Here is a 23,209-nt window from a genome sequence, read left to right as displayed (position 1 = left end):
AAGTGAAATTGAGACACATGTGCAACATCTGGGTATCTTTATTGTAGACGTTTCGCCATCCAGTGTCTGACACCGCAACATCATGGAATCTTGATTCTGAGGACATGTACATAACCTTCACGACTACGACAACTACTACTACAACTAACCCATCTCTTTGGGTAGGACCTACTTCCACTGGGGAATCCCGCCTACCAGTGACTATGCCTTCGTCAGCTACCCGTCCCATTTCCACCTGACGTTACTATATAAGCGTCAGGCGCCTTGCTTCTGCTTCAGAACCTCCACGACTACGGTGCTCTTCGCACCTACTGCTAGGTGCAGACAGCATTCCTCTGCTAGCTTCCGCATTGGACAGACGTACCTGCTCCCGGTTGGCTGTATGCTTTGCTTGCTCCTGATTGGCTGCATGCTTTGCTTGCTCCTGATTGGCTGCCTTTCGATCCACTTGCTGGAAGAAGCTTTTGGTGTGTTTGTTAAGGAAAAATAGCATTGATTTTCTTGTTTTAAGAAGACATTGCCTGATTGGTTGATTTCTGGAAACTCTTCATCTTGGCTCCAGGACTTGGTGCGTCGCTGGCTGCCTGCCCCAGGGCAGACCGTTGGCCTCTGCACTCTTGCAGCTGGGTGAAGTCTTCCCACCTCAACCTGTTGGATGTTACCTGCTGGTATATTGTTCAAGAGCATCACGACCACACCTATGCACTCTGTGTATGTGTAATCCTTGCATACCGACATCCTCTTACTCGTGTTCGGCTGTGAAGGCATCTTTGAGAATTAGACAGCTTTTTTTTAAACCAATATCTTTTTTTTGTGTGACACGGGTTTAGCTCTCTGTTGTGCCGTAATCTCCTCAGAGGCCAGCCAAGCCCTCTTCACTGAGGTGGTTAAAGATCCCCACACAGTGGATCGGCTTGACTATATCGCTCTGGAGACACCAGCACCTTTCTCTCCTCTAAAATTTTCTTCTTTTTTTCTGGATCGGCTGGACCTGCTCCTGCGTCGGTGGGAGTATTCGTCTGGTCAGGTGCCCGTGGCTGCATTCCTTGTAATTAACGCACGGGAAACCTAATCTTGGCAGGTACACCTACAACACAAACATGATCTGTCAGAATTACGCACTTGACGCCCCTTAGACGCCACTCACGATTCAAGCGGCATATCCACCTGTGCTGTTGTCATCATGGCAACTACACAGAGACCCAGTTTTCCGACAATGGCCTTGATGTTAAAGTACTCTAAAGCTGACAAGGATACGATTGACTATGCCTCTACCTTTTTCAATATTACCCAGGCTCGAATGATAAACATCTTCAAGACCCATACCGGATGTAAGGTTAATCTTGATCCTGTCAACTATGACCTATGTACAAGTAAGGAAGTCCGAGAAAAGCTCTTTCAGGCAGGTTTTGCTATCGATTGGGCTCCTGATCAAAAGGCCAGGAGTACAGTCGTGGCAAAATTTGTTGACTCATCACTGCTAAACGAATACACCCAGAACAAAGACGCCTTGATGACAGACATTTCAACTCAAAATCAAGTCACAGTTGAGGAACTTTTCCATCCTGAACGCTCTAATATCCTTAAGATCAGATGTTCCACTCCAGATGAGGCTGATAAACTGTTCAAACATGGTGTTCGAGCTAACTACTTTCTTATTCCACCTACTTCATTGTTTCTACCTAACTATGTCGCTATTCATCAGTGCTACAAATGCCTTGAGTTTGGACATCTAAAGAATACTTGTGACAAGCAACAGCTGTGTTCCAAGTGTTCTTCTCCAGGCCACACATGGCAAAAATGTTCCAACACTCTAAAATGTTTGCACTGTTCTCAGGCACATTCTGCTACTTCTTTCAACTGCCCTACTCGTAAGGATTATGTTTCTTCATTACGGAAAGACCAACCTCTGAACCTCCCAAACCCAGTCTTGACTCCACGCTCACAAACACAGACAACATTCTCATCCACTTACCAACCAAACTCTTATGTTCCTCCTGCTACCACTTCTACAACTTATCCTTCCTATGCTGCTGCTGCACAAACCAACCTTCCCTCGGCCTCTTCATCCTCAAAACAATCTAATATCCTTGAGACCATTGTGCTCACTGCTGTATACTGTCATAAAGCCAACTATCCAACGATGCTGAATGATCTTTTGAAAGCCAACAACTTTGACCCCATCATTTTCCCTCCTGATTTCTTTCTTCCTAAGGATGAACTTTTTCCCAACTCCTCTCTCTCCACTCCAGAAACTCCTCTTCAAGCTTCTACTCAGGCAGACCCTTCTCCTTCCACCCATATGCCAAAATCCTGTCCTTCTAATCCTTCCACCAGTTCTGGTTCTAACACCAAACGATCTCAACCTCCTTCTTCCTCTACTCGTCCTTCTCGTTCTCCTACTCTCAAGTCTCGATCTACTACTGTGGTACAACGGTATAACATCTCTCCCGGATTCGACAAATGTCTGGATAAAGTTCAGCACTTAATAAATCAAGCCCCGCCCTCGCCCTCTCCCTCTCGCCCCAACTCATCCTCTCATCTTAACACTACACCTAGTCCCACCTCCTACTCCAGGCCTCTCTCACCTTCCCCTTCCCGCTCTCAATCCAGAAACCGTAAAACACAACCGACCAAATATAGATCAGGTGCTGGGTTAGCACGATAAAAATAGGAAAGACTTACAATTTCGTCCTTCAAGTAACCCCAACCATGGCCCTTAAGGTTATTTAATTTAACATAAGAGCTTATAACGCAAACAAATACATTCTTGCTGACCTCGTTGAATCAGAACAACCAGACGTGTTGCTATTAAACAGCACGTGTGTTCGTGATGATCAACGTGTCAGACACTTAGGATATACAGCCCGTCAGTCTCCTGCTGAACACTGGAATGGCGTAGCTATTCTTGTTAAAAGTACAATTAAACATGAGTTCTTATCCCTTCCATTTACATATTCTCACAGCATGGCTGTGAAAATTTACACAATACACGGACCCATCATCGTGTACACGACATATATCAGACCCCATCAAAACATTAACATTCATGATTTAACCATTCTTTTTAATCATACACATCTCCCTGTATACCTACTTGCCGACCTAAATGCCAAACACACAGACTTCCATGACAACTTCACAAATTTGCATGGAAGGCAACTTAATACACTTGTAACACAGAAACATCTCATGCACCTCGGACCTTACTTCCCAACAGTCTATACACACAATGGCCAAGGCAACCCTGATAAAATTTTTACAAACAGAGCTAGTAATCGCTTACATCACTACACAACACCAGGACCGCTCTCTGGATCTGACCACATTCCTTTCATTTTGCATATTTCCTCAAATCCTATACTCATTCCAGTTCGCCCCTCTCCAGCTTATTCTCAGGCGGACTGGGATCTGTTCAAACAACGCCTAAACACTCTTGATCTCACACACAACTATGACAATAGACCAGTATCAGACATAGACACACAAATTCAACGCATTCAACAATCAATTACCCAAACTGCTACAGAGGTTGTCCCAATGACACACCACAAAGTACGATACTCTTTTCGCCCATCAGAAAGAACAAAAAGATTACTCACATGTTACAGACACCGTTTCCTAGCAAACCAAAACAGACTCAATATCATCCGATGGGGCCTCACTATTTTACGTACACATATCATCCATAGCCTAGACGATGACCACGCCCGACATTGGCAATCAGTTATAAATCATACAGATGTACAGCGTACGAGAGATCCCAAAGCATTCTGGTCATCCATTCGGAAACTTACAGGCACCCCTCGATCCACAACCTTTAGACACATAAACAGCAACATCAGACAGATCTCTGACCCTGCTGAAGCGGTACATATTTTCAAAGACATATGGGAAAACATCTTCCACCCACATCCACCAGACCAAGCTGTCATAGCACATACATTAGACATAGAGAGATGGGTATCCAACCATGAAGATTTAACCAATCCTGATCCAATCATAAACCTAAACACCCTATCTTCCACACATCCTCTAAACTCTCCTTTTACTGTAAATGATGTTCACTCCTTACTTTCACACCTTCCAAAAAAAGCTCCAGGTGCTTCAGGTCTGTCACATTCAGTCCTTCGTCACCTTCCACTTTCTGTTGCTTCTGCTATCACTGACCTCTTTAATGCCTCTCTTGCATCTGGCTATTTCCCCCCATTCTTTAAATCTGCAACTGCATGTCTCATACCAAAACCTGGGAAAGACTTGACTGACCCCAAGAACTATAGACCAATTAGCCTCCTTGAAATTTTGGGTAAGACCTTTGAACGACTTGTAAATATGCGACTCAGGACTCACCTAGAGACACATAACTTGCTTACTGAAAGACAATTCGGTTTCCGAAAAAAACGATCTACCCAAGACGTTTTGAGTATAATCCTGAACTATATACGTATCAATAAAGCCCAGAACTGTACCTCCGCCCTTGTCGCCAAAGATGTAGAGAAAGCTTTTGACACTGTTTGGCATGAAGGATTAAAATACAAACTTTGCACTTCCTTTGACTTAACTATAAATATGATGAAATTATTATGTCATTTTTTAGATGGCCGAACGATGCGTATACGGTTCAGAGATCATTATTCGGACTATTTCACATTAAAAGCGGGTGTACCCCAAGGCTCTGTCCTATCTCCCACCCTATATATACTCTACACGAATGATTTACCTGAACCTCTTTACCCAAACACAATTACCCTTTCTTACGCAGATGACATCACTCAACTCACAACACATGAAAACTTTCGTTTCCTTGCACGCAGAACACAAAGAGATGTCGACAGGATTACCGCCTGGGAATTATTATGGCGCATCAAAACCAACCCAAATAAGTCAAAAATCACTTACTTCCATAGAATGCGTGATGTCCCCACTCCTGTCGAACTCAAAACAAGCACCTCCCGTACCCCCATCCCACGCTCCTTCACGACAGTTGTCCTTGGTGTTACCCTCGACCACACACTGAACTTAAAATCTCACATTACTACAAAGACCATACAGGCGGGAACTGCACTCTCAAGGTTATATAAGCTGCGAGGAGTCAGTCCCAAGACAAAACTACATCTTTACAAAGCACTCATTCGACCTCTACTCTCTTACTTTCCACTCGCTCTGACGTTAATTGCCAAGACAAACGCACTAAAATTTCAACGTATCCAGAATCGTGCATTACGTTGGGTGTTGGGAGTGAGGTGGGACGAATTTGCCACCAGTGAATCTCTCCACCTCACGACAAACACACCAGCTTTGAACGTATACTGGAAGACACTTAGTGACAAACAACTTGACAGACTTGAAACATATCATGACTACTGGACTACACACTTAGCTGATACTCTCAGACGTCCTTACAATGATGTAAATCTTTTTTAATCATTGAATGATCCGGCACCTCCACCACAATACACATAAATTATCTGACTTTTGCTTAAAAATTCAAATAACTTAAAAGTGCGTCTTTGTGCGTTTTTAGGGCTGAAGTGCTTGCGATGTGCGTTTTGCGTCGCCTTTGCAACAACGTATCCCTGAACCATATCCAGTCATTGCAAGTTGAAGTGCTTCCAGTCAGTTGCAGTCAGCACCCGCAGAGTCCCTGTTGTCTTTTATGTCGTCTTCGTTATTGTTTATCCAGGCTTAGCAGTTGGGTTTAGTCCTGACTCTTCTCTCTTCAACTCAAGACATTCCTCTCACCATCTATTCTTCGCACTGTCCCCACTTGCCCCTCGCCCCTCATGGGTCCTTACCTGTGAGTCCTATCGTATCGTATCGTATCGACTGCTAGGTTGAGAGACTGATTTCCTCATCTTCTGTACATAGTCCTACTGTCTTCAAGTTATGTCCTGGAATTTGTATTGATAAAGCCACTGGATGGCGAAACGTCTACAATAAAGATACCCAGATGTTGCACATGTGTCTCAATTTCATCTTGTCGGTATTGTATACCATTCTTGTACATAATCACAAAGTACACTTGAAAAGAAGTAAAACTGACTATCGATATTATATGTTTCATTTTATAGGAAAAGGGGAAACAACTCAGTGAAGAAACTTGCTGAGGAGAACCGAGATAAGATTCAAAAAGCTGTTCAGAACCCTGGAAATATAACCCTTGCTGACGACTTTACTGAACTTGAAGTGAGTATTAACCGACTGTTTTACTAAGCAGTAGAAACATATCAAAGAAATATTTACATTTTTTAATGGGAAATGCTATACCCACAGGGGTAACATAAGAAACTGGAAGACGATGAAGTTTGATCAGAGGAAGAGGATGAGTAGCTCTGATTCCTTGGATCAAGAGCCAGGAAGTAATTGAAAGTGTCTGAAGTGCATTTTGATCATGTCTTCTGTCAGTCTTTATTTACCAAATTGTCAATATTAACTTCTATATTACAAGTGTTCTCACAGGTATTTTATTACCCATAAGTTCTATATTACAAGTGTTCTCACAGGAATTTTATTACCTATAAGTTCTATATTACAAGTGTTCTCACAGGTATTTTATTACCCATAAGTTCTATATTACAAGTGTTCTCACAGGTATTTTATTACCCATAAGTTCTATATTACAAGTGTTCTCACAGGTATTTTATTACCCATAAGTTCTATATTACAAGTGTTCTCACAGGTATTTTATTACCCATAAGTTCTATATTACAAGTGTTCTCACAGGTATTTTATTACCCATAAGTTCTATATTACAAATGTTCTCACAGGTATTTTATTACCCATAAGTTCTATATTACAAGTGTTCTCACAGGTATTTTATTACCCATAAGTTCTATATTACAAGTGTTCTCACAGGTATTTTATTACCCATAAGTTCTATATTACAAATGTTCTCACAGGTATTTTATTGCCCATAAGTTCTATATTACAAATGTTCTCACAGGTATTTTATTACCCATAAGTTCTATATTACAAATGTTCTCACAGGTATTTTATTACCCATAAGTTCTATATTACAAATGTTCTCACAGGTATTTTATTGCCCATAAGTCTTTAGTGTATATCGACACAATACTACTACTACTACTACTACTACTACTACTACTACTACTACTACTACTACTACTACTTCTACTACTACTACTACTACTACTACTACTACTTCTACTACTACTACTACTACTACTACTACTACTACTTCTACTACTACTACTACTACTACTACTACTACTTCTACTACTACTACTAGTACTACTACTACTACTAGTACTACTACTACTACTACTACTAGTACTACTACTACTACTACTACTAGTACTACTACTACTACTACTAGTACTACTACTACTACTACTACTAGTACTACTACTACTACTACTACTACTACTTCTACTACTACTACTACTACTACTAGTACTACTACTACTACTACTAGTACTACTACTACTACTACTACTACTACTACTACTACTAGTACTACTACTACTACTACTTTTACTACTACTACTACTACTAGTACTACTACTACCACTACTACTACTACTACTACTACTACGTCTACTACTACTACTGCTACTACTACTACTACTACTACTACTACTACTACTACTACTTCTACTGCTACTACTACTATTACTACTATTACTACTTCTATTACTACTACTACTTCTACTACTTCTACTACTACTACTACTACTGCTTTTACTACTTCTACTACTACTACTACTTTTGCTACTACTACTACTACTACTACTACTACTACTACTACTACTACTACTACTACTACTACTACATCTACTGCTACTACTACTACTACTACTACTACTACTACCACTACTACTACTACTACTACTACTACTTCTACTACTACTACTACTACTACTACTACTACTACCATGACTACTACTACTACTACTACTGCTACTACCGCTGCTACTGCTACTACTAGTACTACTACTACTTCTACTACTACTTCTACTACTACTACTACCACTACTACTACTTCTACCACGACTACTACTACTACTACTACTACTGCTACTACTACTACTACTACTACTACTGCTACTACTACTACTAGTACTACTACTACTTGTACAACCACTACTACTACTACTAACACTACCTCTAAAACTACTACTACTACTACTACTACTACTACTTCTACTACTACTACTACTACTACTTCTACTACTACTAGTACTACTACTACTTCTACTACTACTAGTACTACTACTACTACTACTAATAATAATAATAATAATAATAATAATAATAATAATAATAATAATAATAATAATAATAATAATAATAATAATAATAATGATAATATCTAACAACATTATAAAATAATAATAATACAAGTAATGACTAGAAAGGTACAGTTTACCTGGAGTTTACCTGGAGAGAGTTTCGGGGGTCAACGCCCCCGCGGCCCGGTCTGTGACCAGGCCTCCTGGTGGATCAGCCCCTGATCAACCAGGCTGTTGCTGCTGGCTGCACGCAAACCAACGTACGAGCCACAGCCTGGCTGATCAGGAACTGACTTTAGGTGCTTGTCCATCTGGGTAGATAGACTCAACTGAACAGTTCAAGACATTTATTGAGGAAAGCTATCGTCAGGAATGGCTTCTTCAGTCCTAGTAGAGAGACAACTATAAGGTATGAGGTGCCCATCTGTGACAGACCAGAGGTAATAGTGATGATGATTTATGTTGAATATGAGAGTGACATGTCAGCAGTGGAGCAACATAGTGCAGTGCTCCCTGATGGAGAAATGACAAAGTTAAAAGATTAATAATAATCTAAAATTTTCATGGGATGGACCGATAAGTCAGTGGAAGCCTCGGTCAGATGATGGAAAGTGGCGGGTCGTCATAACTAAGACCCGCGTCGGGAAGCACTTGCTCTGTTTCCTGATCAATCTTACCTACCCTAGTAGAAGTGATGTTGGTGGCTGGTACTATCTTATGGTAGTGTCATGGATGGCTAGTATGTGGCTAGCTAAGACTTTGAAGATGCTATAGAAACCTGATTTTTATGGGATGTTGTTGGTTACTGTTATTATGACGACCTTTAAACAGTAGATGGCGAAGGTTATTTTCATGTATAAGATTGGAGGGAGAGAGTATGGAGGAGGTGAACGTATTCAGATATTTGGGAGTGGACGTGTCAGCGGATGGGTCTATGAAAGATGAGGTGAATCATAGAATTGATGAGGGAAAAAGAGTGAGTGGTGCACTTAGGAGTCTGTGGAGACAAAGAACTTTGTCCTTGGAGGCAAAGAGGGGAATGTATGAGAGTATAGTTTTACCAACGCTCTTATATGGGTGTGAAGCGTGGGTGATGAATGTTGCAGCGAGGAGAAGGCTGGAGGCAGTGGAGATGTCATGTCTGAGGGCAATGTGTGGTGTGAATATAATGCAGAGAATTCGTAGTTTGGAAGTTAGGAGGAGGTGCGGGATTACCAAAACTGTTGTCCAGAGGGCTGAGGAAGGGTTGTTGAGGTGGTTCGGACATGTAGAGAGAATGGAGCGAAACAGAATGACTTCAAGAGTGTATCAGTCTGTAGTGGAAGGAAGGCGGGGTAGGGGTCGGCCTAGGAAGGGTTGGAGGGAGGGGGTAAAGGAGGTTTTGTGTGCGAGGGGCTTGGACTTCCAGCAGGCATGCGTGAGCGTGTTTGATAGGAGTGAATGGAGACAAATGGTTTTTAATACTTGACGTGCTGTTGGAGTGTGAGCAAAGTAACATTTATGAAGGGATTCAGGGAAACCGGCAGGCCGGACTTGAGTCCTGGAGATGGGAAGTACAGTGCCTGCACTCTGAAGGAGGGGTGTTAATGTTGCAGTTTAAAAACTGTAGTGTAAAGCACCCTTCTGGCAAGACAGTGATGGAGTGAATGATGGTGAAAGTTTTTCTTTTTCGGGCCACCCTGCCTTGGTGGGAATCGGCCGGTGTGATAATAAAAAAAATAAAAAAAAAAATTAGTTAACCATCTGGGAATCTCATGTGGCGGCTCTGCGTCCTTCTGTACTGGACACAAGCATGGAATTTTAAATTCCCTTATTGTTACTTCCAGGAAGTTGAGTTTCTCCCACATACTTCTTATCACACCCTCCACAAGGTATGACAAACTCCAGCACGGACGGGTAGTTGTCAGTTTGTCTGCACTTCATAAAAACTGACAGATGGAAGAGTTTGTAACAATTTTAAACAGACAAACTCTCGTTGTCAGGGAAACTGTTGAAGCTACGTTGTTCACAGACAGAACAATATATTGGGTTGGCATTTTCTCTATAGTGTCCACGTTGTTCCTAGAATGCGTGCTGCACGTTGCTTGGTAGGCAACGCTCTAGCTTCACACACTGAGTGTCCGTGGTTCAACCTCGGCACGGTTGGGAACATTGAACATGTTTCCTTACACTTTCTGTCACTGTTCATCTAGCAGTAATTAGTTACCTGGGTGTTAGTCACCTTACACCTCTCACTGTTCACCTAGCAGTAAGTAGTTACGTGAGTGTTAGTAGACTGATGAGGGTGGCATCCTGGGGGACGAGATTGAACGACCCAAATGGAAATAAGACAGCCAGTCCTTGATGATACCTGGAGTTTACCTGGAAAGAGTTCCGGGGGTAAACGCCCCCGCGGCCCGGTCTGTGACCAGGCCTCATAGTGGATCAGGGCCTGATCAGCCAGGCTGTTACTGCTGGCTGCACGCAATCCAACGTACGACCCACAGCTCGGCTGGTCAGGTACCGACTTCAGGTGCTTGTCCAGTGCTTGCTTGCAGACAGCCAGGGGTTTATTGGTAATCCCACTTATGTATGCTGAGAGGCAGTCGAACAGTCTTGGGCCCCTGACACTTACTGTGTTGTCTCTTAACGGGGGGGATGTTGCATCATCTGCCGACTCGTTTACTTTCGTTGTGAGTGATTTTCGTGTGCAAGTTCGGTACTAGTCCCTCTAGGATTTTCCAGGTATATATAATCATGTATCTCTCCAGCCTGTATTCTAGGGAATACAGGTTCAGGAACTTCAAGCGCTCCCAGAAAGTTCTCTGTACATTTTCTACGTCAGCAATTTCACCTGCCCTGAAAGGTGCTGTTAGTGTGTAGCAGTATCCAGCCTAGATAGAACAAGCGATCTGAAGAGTGTCATCATGGGCTTGGCATCCCTAGTTTTGAAGGTTCTTATTATCCATCCTGTCATTTTTCTAGCAGATGCGATTGTTACAATGTTATGGTCCTTGAAGGTGAGATCCTCTGACATGATCACCCCCAGGTCTTTGTTATTAGTTTTTCGTTCTATTGTCTGATTGGAATTTGTTTTATACTCGAAGTTTTAATTTCCTCGCGTTTACCATTTCAAAGTAATTGAAATTTCTCATCGTTGAACTTCATATTGTTTTCTGCAGCCCATTGAAAGATTTGGTTGATTCACCGACTTTCTTGAGTTATCCTCGTGGCTAACCCTCCAGGTTAAAAATCCGAAAATGTTCTTATCTTTTCTTACAAAATGAAGCTTGTGTAATGAATTCTTATTCTTTTTCGAGGAACATTGGGTTGAACATCTTATATGACCTTAGAAAGAATCCAACCATAACAGCACTTTTAGTTATGTTATCGTGATAGGAGGAGAAAAGATGACATTGTGATTTCTCTATTGACTTTGATCAAGAGTCTGTCTCTGCCAGTGCGCAGTAACACGTCTAAGTATGGCAACTGGTTGCCATTCTCTTTTATAATGGTAAATCTTATAATCTGCTCGAAGCTGTTGATGGTGTTGAAGAAGCTGTGTGCGTCCAGCTGGTGGGTAAAATAATCAAAATATCATAGAGCTAACACAACCAAGTGTCTGAGTTGAGGCTGGCTAGCAGTATGTAATTGATTTCCAGATTCTTCAAACTGTTGCTTGTACTTATGTTCCTCGACATTGAAAAAGTTGCACTGATAGTTTCATCGCCGATTGCAGGAAGCTTACAGAAAGCATTTTCAACCGGAACAATAGAAGAGATACCGGCCAAGTGCATTGTTTTGCTTGCTAGCAATGTACTGTAGCTTTAAACATGTCTCTGACAACGAGAAGTAGTTAGTTTAGAACAGCTACAGACTCATGTTCAGCACTGTGGTTGTGTTGTCACAACCACCAGTGCAGAAATTTGCGCCAGACCTAGTGGAAAATGTGTTAAGAAGTACGTGGGACAAGCAGCAAGATCCCTGGAAGTAAGAACACGTAAACCAGTACAGAAAATGACCTATACAGTCGATGGTGTTTAGAGGCCGTAATAATATAAATAATCTTTGTTTCTACAAGTACATGTACAAGATATACATGCCCAGCTGCCATCAGTTATATAAAACTATATAGAAAGCCCCTTGTTATGCAGAGCATTTCTGGCAAATTAGGTCAATTTTCTCCCAGGAACCGCTGTATAGCTCTTGTGGCTTAGCGCTTCTTTTTGATTATAATAATAATAATAATCTCCTAGGAAGCAACCCACACCAATCGACTATCACCCAGGTACCTATTTTACTGATAGATAACAGGTACAGCAAATGTGTTAAGGAAACACGTCCTATTGTTTGCTCCCATACCAGGAATCGTACCACGGACCTCAATGTGTAAGTTAAATCGTACCACGGACCTCAATGTGTAAGTTAAGTGCCCTAGAAATTGAGCTACAAGACACCGTAGCTTGTTAGGACCAGTGACCAACACTTTCGCACATCAATAATGTTTATATAACGTTTCCAGCCTTAGCAAAGCACTTATTACACAACCTGGGCACTGTTATTAGATGACACCATCCATCAGTGTCACCTCCGCACTTACCTGCTAGCAGATCCTTCTCCGTTCCTGCACATCACAGATCAGCTTATATTACCTCTAGCCTCTCACAACGTCACTTTATTCCTTCAGCTCTTTAAACTCGTTTCTTAATTGTCTATATCCTAGGACTGAAGAAGTCAGTTCCTCGGTAAGTGTCTTGAACTGCGCAAATATGTCTTATCTACAAACAATAAAAATAATATTGCCCTCAAAGTATTGGATTAATGATTTTATCATAATATCACTGGGAAGAACCATAGATGCACAACTTATACAACATATTGGGAATGGAAGGTAATTACATTTTATCTAAGAAAGAAAAGTCTAGGTTATGTTTCCTGTATCAAGAACCTTCTCTGGTTGTACAGTAGCTTTGTATTACGTATTTCCCAGGACAACTATTATTAGGTTTAATATCTTCATCTGTTAATTAGAATGTTCTTCGCACTAGTTTGTATAAAATTCTATTGTTCCAAGGAATACTGTGGGTGTAATACAACTTTACGTTTTTCAACAGAGGCTGATGGCAGAAATGACCTTGGGAGACAATTAATGGTCAGTTTACACTGCTGGCTGACCAACGATTCTGTTGCTGTCCACAAATCCACCAATACCTGTATAGCACACTATCAATTTTTAATTCTAATACATTCTTTAAATGTATTTCTTAACACTTCGGCCGTCTCCCACCGAGGTAGGGTGACCCGACAAAAAAGAAAACACTTTCACTGTCACTCGTTCAATGATTATCTTACCAGGAGCATGATGACATTACAGTTCAGACGACCTTCCAAACCGCTTCCATCACAACACAATGTATTTTCCACCTCCAGGACTCAAACCTAACTAACCACTTTCATGAATTTCAAAAAAATAATGATAACTTGCTGACACTCCAACAACACGTCAAATCACAAAGACAACTTCTCTCTACTGATGCCTATCTAAGAGACCAACACTTGCCTGTTGAATGTCCAATTTCATAGCACTGAAAACCTCCTTTACACCCTTCTTCCAGTCTTTCCTAGGACGATCCCTACCCCTCCATCCCTCCTTCCAGTCTTTCCTAGGATTGTCCCTACCCCTCCATCCCTCCTAGTATTTCCTAGGATGATCCCTACCCCTTCATCCCTCCTTCCAGTATTTCCTAGGACGTTCCCTACTCCACCATCCCTCCTTCCAGTATTTCTTAGGACGATCCCTACCCCTCCAACCCTCCTTCCAGTCTTTCCTAGGACGATCCCTACCCCTCCATCCCTCCTTCCAGTCTTTCCTAGGATTGTCCCTACCCCTCCATCCCACCTTCTAGTATTTCCTAGGATGATCCCTACCCCTCCATCCCTCCTTCCAGTATTTCCTAGGACGTTCCCTACTCCTCCATCCCTCCTTCCAGTATTTCCTATGATGATCCCTACCCCTCCATCCTTCCTTCCAGTATTTCCTAGGATGACCCCTCCCCCTCCATCCCTCCTTCCAGTATTTCCTAGGACGTTCCCTATTCCTCCATCCCTCCTTCCAGTATTATTCTAGGACGATCCCTACTCCTCCATCCCTCCTTCCAGTATTTCCTAGGACGATCCCTACCCCTTCATCCCTCCTTCCAGTCTTTGCTAGGATGATCCCTACCCCTCCATCCTTCCTTCCAGTATTTCCTAGGATGATCCCTACCCCTCCATCCCTCCTTCCAGTCTTTGCTAGGATGATCTCTACCCCTCCGTCCCTCCCAGCATTTCCTAGGATGACCCCTACCCCTCCATCCCTTCTTCCAGTATTTCCTAGGATGATCCCTACCCCTCCATCCCTCCTTCCAGTATTTCCTAGGATGATCCCTACCCCTCCATCCCTCTTTCCAGCATTTCCTAGGAAGATCCCTACCCCTCCATCCCTTTTTCCAGTATTTCCTAGGATGATCCCTACCCCTCCATCCCTTCTTCCAGTATTTCCTAGGATGATCCCTACCCCTCCATCCCTCCTTCCAGAATTTCTTAGGATGATCCCTACCCCTCCATCCCTTCTTCCAGTATTTCCTAGGATGATCCCTACCCCTCCATCCCTTCTTCCAGTATTTCCTAGGATGATCCCTACCCCTCCATCCCTCCTTCCAGAATTTCTTAGGATGATCCCTACCCCTCCATCCCTCCTTCCAGAATTTCTTAGGATGATCCCTACCCCTCCATCCCTCCTTCCAGTATTTCCTAGGACGATCCCTAACCCTCCATCCCTCCTTCCAGTATTTCCTAGGATGATCCCTACCCCTCCATCCCTCTTCCCAGTATTTCCTAGAATGATCCCTACCCCTCCATCCCTCCTTCCAGTATTTCCTAGGATAATCCCTACCCCTCCATCCCTCCTTCTAGTATTTCCTAGGATGAACCCTGCCCCTCCATCCCTCCTTCCAGTATTTCCTAGGATGATCCCTACCCTTCCATCCCTTCTTCCAGTATTTCCTAGGATGATCCCTAACCTTCCATCCCTCCTTCCAGTATTTCCTAGGATGATCCCTACCCCTCCATCCCTCCTTCCAGTATTTCCTAGGACGATCCCTAACCCTCCATCCCTCCTTCCAGTATTTCCTAGGACGATCCTACTCCTCCATCCCTTCTTCCTGTATTTCCTAGGACGATCCCTACCCGTCCATCCCTCCTTCCAGTATTTCCTAGGACGATCCTACCCCTCCATCCCTCCTTCCCTCCACCACAGATTAATACTCCCTCTTAGTAGTCCTATATTGCTCCATCATCTCTGTATAAGTATACTGCTTCACAACCCCTAATTATCCCACTTAACAATTCTTTTGGTAAGTCTACACTTATTTCTAATCACAATACTCAGAATTCGCTGTATAATATAATCAAGCAAAATAAGTTAGAAAAATAACGTATTTTCCGGCATATAAGACGCACGAGCAACTACGACATATAAGACTATAATACCAAGCAGCTGTAATATAACGTTAGTAAACAACTGAAGTGTAACCCAGAGCCTAACCTTGTCCATCACATTGAGCATATAAGGCGCAGTCCGATTTTCCAAGACTTTTTGATTGGAGAAAAGAGCGCCTTATGTGGCGGAAAATATGTTATATGTCTTTTTTTAAATGATAAATCAAGAGGGAAAAAATACTAACTGTAGAGTGGAAAAACTAGTGAAGCCATTGTATAGGGAAATGTCTGAAAATAAAAGTCTTTTAAAACAGCTATGTCTTTGTGTAAAATAAAATAAAAAAATGCATCTATTAAAAAAAAAAATAAAGGTATGTGGACATTTTGAAAAAAGATGGAGCAACAGAGGAACAAAATAAAACGAAATTCTAAAGTAGTTGATGCAATTAATGCAATACCATAAAATAACACTAGCACCATGGACACCAGTGAACGTAAGTCACTGTCGCACCATTCTGCATGATCCACCAGGGTAATTTACACTATGTATGATAATTGTACTTGTGTGTACCTGTGCCTAAATAATCTCAAGTTGAAAAATGGCAAAATGGCATCAACGCACTCATTAAATATACCAGTTATATTTTACGTAAAATATACCAGTGTAAAAGTCTATGGGAGGCGCTGTGTCTACCTGTCAGACGGTTACAAAATTTGAGAAAGTATAATGTATCATTGTAAATAAAATATCCACACGCAAATGTTCCATGGATATTCCTCTACATATATTACACAAGAATTGAAAGTTTGAAACCTATCGATTAAGGAGTTCTTGAGTAACTAACGAGAGAAAACAATGGGAAATGTTACTGAGTGTTGGAAATACAGTGGACCCCCGGTTAACGATATTTTTTCACTCCATAAGTATGTTCAGGTGCCAGTACTGACCGAATTTATTCCCATAAGGAATATTGTGAAGTAGATTATTCCTTTCAGACCCCCAAACATACACGTACAAACGCACTTACATAAATACACTTACATAATTGGTCGCATTTGGAGGTAATCGTTATGCGGGGGTCCACTGTAATAGGAAAGTCTCGCCTCGTGCGGCCTGCAGTAACAGCCTGGTTGATCAGGCCCTTATCCACTGGGATAAGGGGGGATACCCTCCAGGTACACTTCTCCAGGTCTTGACTTATTTACATTATATTTATAATTCTCTACAATCTTGTAAAAAAAATATTTATATTTAAAAAAAATCCTTATTTTATAAAACTGGCAAAAAAGGAGACGTTAGAAGCCTGAAATTAATAGGAAAATATTTCTTTTTATAATAAATAAGCATTTAGGGTTTGAAGCTGATCAGAAGAAGCATTCTTTAGTTCTTACTTGAGAACCAACTTCCTTAATATAACTGGCAAATTGAAATTTACACATCTTAGAGCGACGAGTTGTATTATAATAAATCCCACGAATGAAAAAGGTTAAGGCCAATCAGACAAAAAATATTCTCCAGTAATTGATATGATTCCAACCATCCCAAAATTTTTGACTATTTCAGAAAAAAAAAAATTGCACGAAATTTAATAAAACATATGTGGCGTCATATTTTTCATAAACTATATTGTCAATAATATTTTGAAGGCAGTCAGAAGAAGTACTTTTTATTTATTTAGTAAAGTTAAGCATTACTATTTACTCACCTGGACTGGAACTGTCGTCCACATAAGTTTTATTCTTGGTATTGGGTTACTACACAAATAACCCGCACATAGAAGAGAGGAGCTTACGACGACGTTTCTGTCCGACTTGGACCATTTACAAAGTCACACTAACGAAAAGGAGAGAAAGAGGAAGTAAATATAGGCAGTAGGTGGTGGTAGTAGTAATGGAGGTAGAAGGTAGTATTGGAAGGTAGTAAGGAGAAGGAGCCAATCAAATACTCAGAAGGAGGAGCACTGCAAGAGAGATAGGTGCCCACGGAGGGTAAAAGCAAGAACACAGAGGGAGGGGGGTTAAATAAATAAATAATAAAGGAACAAATGCCCTAGGCAGAAGAAAGACAACCCAAAGGAGAAAAAGGGAAGAGGAGAGGGGAAGAGGGAGAAGAAGAAGAAGGAGGAATCAGGTTAAGTCAAGGGTATTCTGAAGCTTGAAGCATTTTACAATGTAGTGGGAGAGGAAGGCATCTACGGAGACGAAGCCAGGACTAAGATTCATACAAGTAAAGTTGTGTATTAGAGAGGGTTCAACAAGACTGCGACTGTCAAAGTTGGAAGTAGGGAAGACAGTTTTAGCAGAAGACCAGTCAACAGGATGGATGTGATGTCTGACGTGACAGAAAAGAGCATTGTTAGTGTTGGCAAGCCTAACACTACTTTTGTGCTCCCTAAGTCTGTCAGAAAGAGATCGTCCAGTTTCTCCAAAGTAGTGACAGATGCAGTTTAATATAGACAAATGCAAAGTTCTAAATGTTGTACAGGAAAATAACCATGCCACATATAAACTAAATAATGAAGATCTTAATATTATGGATTGCGAAAAAGATTTAGGAGTTCTGGTTAGCATTATTATTATTATTATTATTATTATTATTATTATTATTATTATTATTATTATTATTATTATTATTATTATTATTATTATTATTATTATTATTATAATCAAAAAGAAGCGCTAAGCCACAAGGGCTATACAGCTTCTGGTTAGCAGTAACCTGAAACCAAGACAACAGTGCATAAGTGTTCGCAATAAAGCTAACAGACTCCTTGGCTTCATAGCAAGAAATATAAATAATAGAAGACCTCAGGTTGTTCTTCAACTCTATATATCCTTGTTTAAGCCTCATTTAGATTATGCTGCACAATTCTGGAAAACGTACAAAGGAGGATGACAAAGTTGATCCCATGTATCAGAAATCTTCCCTCTGAGGATAGACTGAGGGCCCTGAAACCTGGGTGGATATCCGACCCTATCCTGGTTATAAAAATCCAAACTATATTTTATCTTATCAGGAGGACTTAAAATTCTATACATTCTATAAAAGTTATCTGAGATTTTCATTAAATCATTTTCTATAGATAAAATTTAAATTTAAAATTTATGGATAAACAAAAGTAAAACTTATTACCAACAATAAGTGGGAAATTATTCTGCAACTACTACTATTACTACTACTATTGCAAGTATTACTATTACTACTACTTGTTGCTACTGCTGCAGGTGTTGCTGTTGCTGCTGCTGCGAGGTGTTGCTGTGCTGCTGCTGCTGCCAGGTGTTGCTGTTGCTGCTGCTGCAGCGGTGTTGCTGGTTATTACTGCTGCGTGTGTGCTGTTGCTGCTGCTGCCTGGGTATTGCTGTTTGCTGCTGGTGCTTCAGGTGTTGCTGTTGCTGCTGCTGCTAGTGTATTGCTTGTGCTGCTGCTGCAGGGTGTTGCTATTGCTGCTGCTGCTGGGAGGTTGCTTGTTGCTGCTGCTGCTGCCAGGGTGTTGCTGTTGCTGCTGCTGCTGCAGGTGTCGCTGTTGCTTGCTGCTGCTGCAGGTGTTGCTGTTACTGCGACTGCTGCGGTGTTGCTATTACTGCTGCTGCTGCTGCTGTTACTTGCTGCTGCTGCGTGTATTGCTGTTGCTGCTGCTGCTGCCAGGTATTGCTGTTGCTGCTGCTGCCAGGTGTTGCTGTGCTGCTGCTGCGTGTGTGCTGTTGCTGCTGCTGCGCAGGTGTTGCTGTTGTACTGCTGCTGCGTGTGTTGCTGTTACTGCTACTGCTGGAGGTGTTGCTATTGCTACTGCTGCCAGGTGTTGCCATTGCTACTGCTGCAGGTATTCTATTGCTACTGCTGCTGCGTGTATTGTGTTACTGCTGCTGCTGCAGGTATTGCTGTTGCTACTGCTGCTGGATGTGTTGCTATTGCTACTGCCGCAGGTGTTAGCTGATTGCTGCTGCTGGATGGTTACTATTGCTACTGCTGCTGCAGTTGTTGCTATTGCTACTGCTGCTGGATGTGTTGCTATTGCTGCTGCTGCGGCCAGAGTATTGCTATCACTGCTACTGCAGGTGTTGCTATTGCTACTGCTGCCAAGTGTTGCTGTTGCTACTGCTGCAGGTATTGCTGTTGCTACTCTGCAGAGTGTCGCTGTACTACTGCTGTGCCAGGTGTTACTATTACTACGACGATGCAGGTGTTGCTGTTACTGCTACTGCTGCAGGTATGCTGTTGCTACTGCTGCTGCGTGGTTGCTATGCTGCTGCTGCAGGTGTTGCTGTTGCTGCTGCTGCTGAGGTGTTGCTGTGCTACTGCTGCTGCGTTGCTGTTACTGCTGCTGCTGCAGGTGTTGCTGTTGCTGCTGCTGCAGGTATTGCCATTGCTGCTGCTGCCAGGTGTTGCTGTTGCTACTGCTGCTTGCGTGTGTTGCTGTTGCTGCTGCTGCAGGTGTTGCTGTTGCTGCTGCTGCTGGATGTGTTGCTGCTTGCTGCCACTGCCCAGGTGTTGCTATTGCTGCTGCTGCTGGATGCTGTTGCTGCTGCTGCTGCTGCAGGTTATTGCTGTTGCTGCTGCTGCTGGATGTGTTGCTATTGCTGCTGCTGGCGAGGTGTTGCTGTTGCTACTGCTGCAGGTGGTGGTGCTACTGCTGCTGCGTGTGTTGCTGTTACTGCTACTGCAGGTGTTACTATTGCTGCTGCTGCTGGATGTGTTGCTATTGCTGCTGCTGCTGCCAGGTGTTGCTGTTGCTACTGCTGCCAGGAGTGCTGTTGCTGCTGCTGCTGCGTGTTGCTATTGCTGCTCAAGGTGTTGCTGTTACTGCTGCTGCCGGATGTGTTGCTGTTGCTGCTGCTGCAGGTGTTACTGTACTTACTGCTGCGTATGTTGCTGTTGCTGTTGCTGCTGCAGTGTTGCTGTTGCTGCTGCTGCCGGATGTTGCTATTGCTGCTGCTAGGCATTGCTGTGCTGCTGCTGCTGTGTGTTACTATTGCTGCTAGGTGCTGCCAAGGTGTTGCTATTATGCTACTGCCGGATGTGTTGCTATTGCTGCTGCTACTGGTGTTGCTATTACTACTGCTGCTGCGTGTATTGCTATTGCTTGCTGCTGCAAGGTTATTGCTATTGCTGCTGCGGATGTGTTGCTATTGCTACTGCTGCTGAGGCATTGCTGTTGCTGCTGCTGCTGTGTGTGTTGCTATTGCTACTGCTGAGGTGTTGCTATTGCTACTGCTGTGTGTGCTGTTAATGCTACTGCTGCATGTATTGCTATTGCTGCTGCTGTTGCTACTGCTGCAGGTGTTGCTGTTGCACTGCTGCTGCGTGGTGGTTGCTATTGCTGCTGCTGCAGGTGTTGCTGGTTAATGCTGCTGCTGTGTGTGCTGTACTGCTACTGCCAGTGTTGCTGTTGCACTGCTGCTGTGTGTGTTGCTACTGCTGCTGCAGGTGTGCTGTGCTACTGCTGCTGTGTGTGTTGCTGTTGCTAGCTACTTGCTGAGGTATTACTATTACTGCTTCTGCTGTGTGTATTGCTATCACTGCTACTGCTAGGCGTTACTGTTGCTTCTGTATGTGTTGCTATTACTACTGCTGCTGCTGTGTGTGTTACTGTTGCTTACTGCTGCTGTGTGTATTGCTACTGCTGCTGCTGCTACTGCTGCTTGCTGTTGCTATTGCTACTGCTGCTGGGTAATGCTGTTGTTAATGCTACTGCGTGTATTGCTATTGCTACTGCTGCTGTGTGTGTTGCTGTTGCTACTGCTGCTGTGTGTGCTATTGCTACTACTGCTGCGTGTAGTTGCTACTGCTGCTGCAGGTATTGCTGTGCTACTGCTGCTGCGGTGTTGCTGTTGCTACTGCTGCAGGTGTTGCTGTTGCTGCTGCTGCAGGTGTTGCTGTTGCTGCTGCTGCGAGGTGTTGCTGTTCTGCTGCTGCCAGGTGTTGCTGTTGCTGCTGCTGCCGTGTGTTGCTGTGCTGCTGCTGCTGCCAGGTGTTGCTGTTGCTGCTGGTGCTGCAGGTGTTGCTGTTGCTGCTGCTGCTGCGTGTGTTGCTGCTGCTGCTGCAGGTGTTGCTGTTACAGCTGCTGCCAGGTGTTGCTGTTGCTACTGCTGCAGGTGTTGCTGTTGCTGCTGCTGCTGCAGGTGTTGCTGTTGCTGCTGCTGCAGGTGTTGCTGTTACTGCTGCTGCATGTGTTACTGTTGCTGCTGGCTGCAGGTGTTGCTGTTGCTGCTGCTGCTGCAGGTGTTGCATTGTGCTACTGCTGCGTGTGCTATGTACGCTGCTGCTGCAGGTGTTGCTATTGCTGCTGCTGCTGCGTGTTGTTGCTATTGCTGCTACTGCTGCAGGTGTTACTGTTACTGCTGCTGGATGTGTTATTGTTACTACTGCCGAGGCATTGCTGTTGCTGCTGCTGCTGGATGCGTTACTGTTACTGCTGCTGCTGCCAGGTATTGCTGTTGCTGCTGCTGCGTGTGTGCTGTTGCTGCTATTGTTGCTGCTGCTGCTGCTGGTGTGCTGACTGCTGCTGCTGCGTGTGTTGCTGTTGCTGCTGCTGCAGGTGTTGCTGTTGCTACTGCTGCTGTGTGTTGCTATTGCTGCTGCTGCTGCTGCTGCTGCACTGCTGCTGCTGCTGCTGCTGCTGCTGTGCATGCTGCTGTGTGTTGCTATTACTACTGCTACTGCAAGGTATTGCTGTTGCTACTGCTGCTGTGTGTTACTATTACTAAGGCTATGCAGTATTGGTGTTACTGCTTACTACTGTATGTGTTACTATTACTACTATGCTGCGGAAATTATTACTATTGCTACTGTGTGTGTTGCTATTGCTACTGCTGCTGTGTGTGTTGCTATTACTACTGCTACTGTGTGTATTGCTATTACTACTGCTGCTACTGCACTGCCTGCTGTTTACTGTTACTGCTACTGCGAGGGTTGTGCTAGTTATTAATGCTACTGCGTGTATTGCTATTACTACTACTGTGTGTATTGCTATTGCTACTGCTGCTGTGTGTTGCTATTGCTGCTACTCTGCGTGTTGTTGCTACTTGCTGCTACTGTTACTACTGCTGCCCAGAGTGTTACAATTACTACTACTGCGTGATGTTGCTGTTGCTACTGCTGCTGCTGTGTTATTATTTATACTACTGCTGCAGGTATTACTGTTACTACTGCTACTGCTGTATTGTCTACTACTGCTGCAGTATTACTGTTACTGCTACTGCTGCTGTGTTACTATTGCTACTGGTGTTGCTGCTACTGCTGCCAAGTATTGCTGTTGCTACTGCTGCTGCATGTGTTGCTATTGCTACTACTGCTGTGTATTGCTATTGCTACTGCTGTTGCTGCTGCTGCAGGTATTACTGTACTACTGCTGCTGCATGTATTGCTATTGCTGCTGCAGTTCTGCTGCTGCTGCGTGATTGCTATTGCTACTACTGCTGCGTGTGTTGCTATTGCTACTGCTGTTGCTACTACTGCAGGTATTGCTATTACTACTGCTGCTGTGTTCTGTTGCTACTAC

The 23,209-nt window shown here is 43.1% G+C and overlaps 1 protein-coding gene across 1 annotated transcript in view; it reads left to right on the top strand.

The window, feature by feature from the left end:
• Window positions 1–13,826, top strand: part of LOC128692761 (uncharacterized) — a 101,034-nt gene extending 87,208 nt beyond the window's left edge. Inside the window, exons 6-7 of the mRNA XM_070090106.1 lie at window positions 6,072–6,186; window positions 13,346–13,826. Of these exons, the coding sequence (XP_069946207.1) occupies window positions 6,072–6,186; window positions 13,346–13,381 (151 nt within the window). The 3' untranslated portion in view covers window positions 13,382–13,826. The remainder of the gene's footprint in view (window positions 1–6,071; window positions 6,187–13,345) is intronic.
• Window positions 13,827–23,209: the final 9,383 nt, after the last annotated feature.

This window comes from Cherax quadricarinatus, chromosome 30 (assembly GCF_038502225.1).
Source record: "Cherax quadricarinatus isolate ZL_2023a chromosome 30, ASM3850222v1, whole genome shotgun sequence".
Lineage (NCBI taxonomy): Eukaryota > Metazoa > Arthropoda > Malacostraca > Decapoda > Parastacidae > Cherax > Cherax quadricarinatus.
The sequence above is the reverse complement of the archived record's forward strand: the minus strand, read 5'-3'. Positions and strand labels throughout refer to the sequence as shown.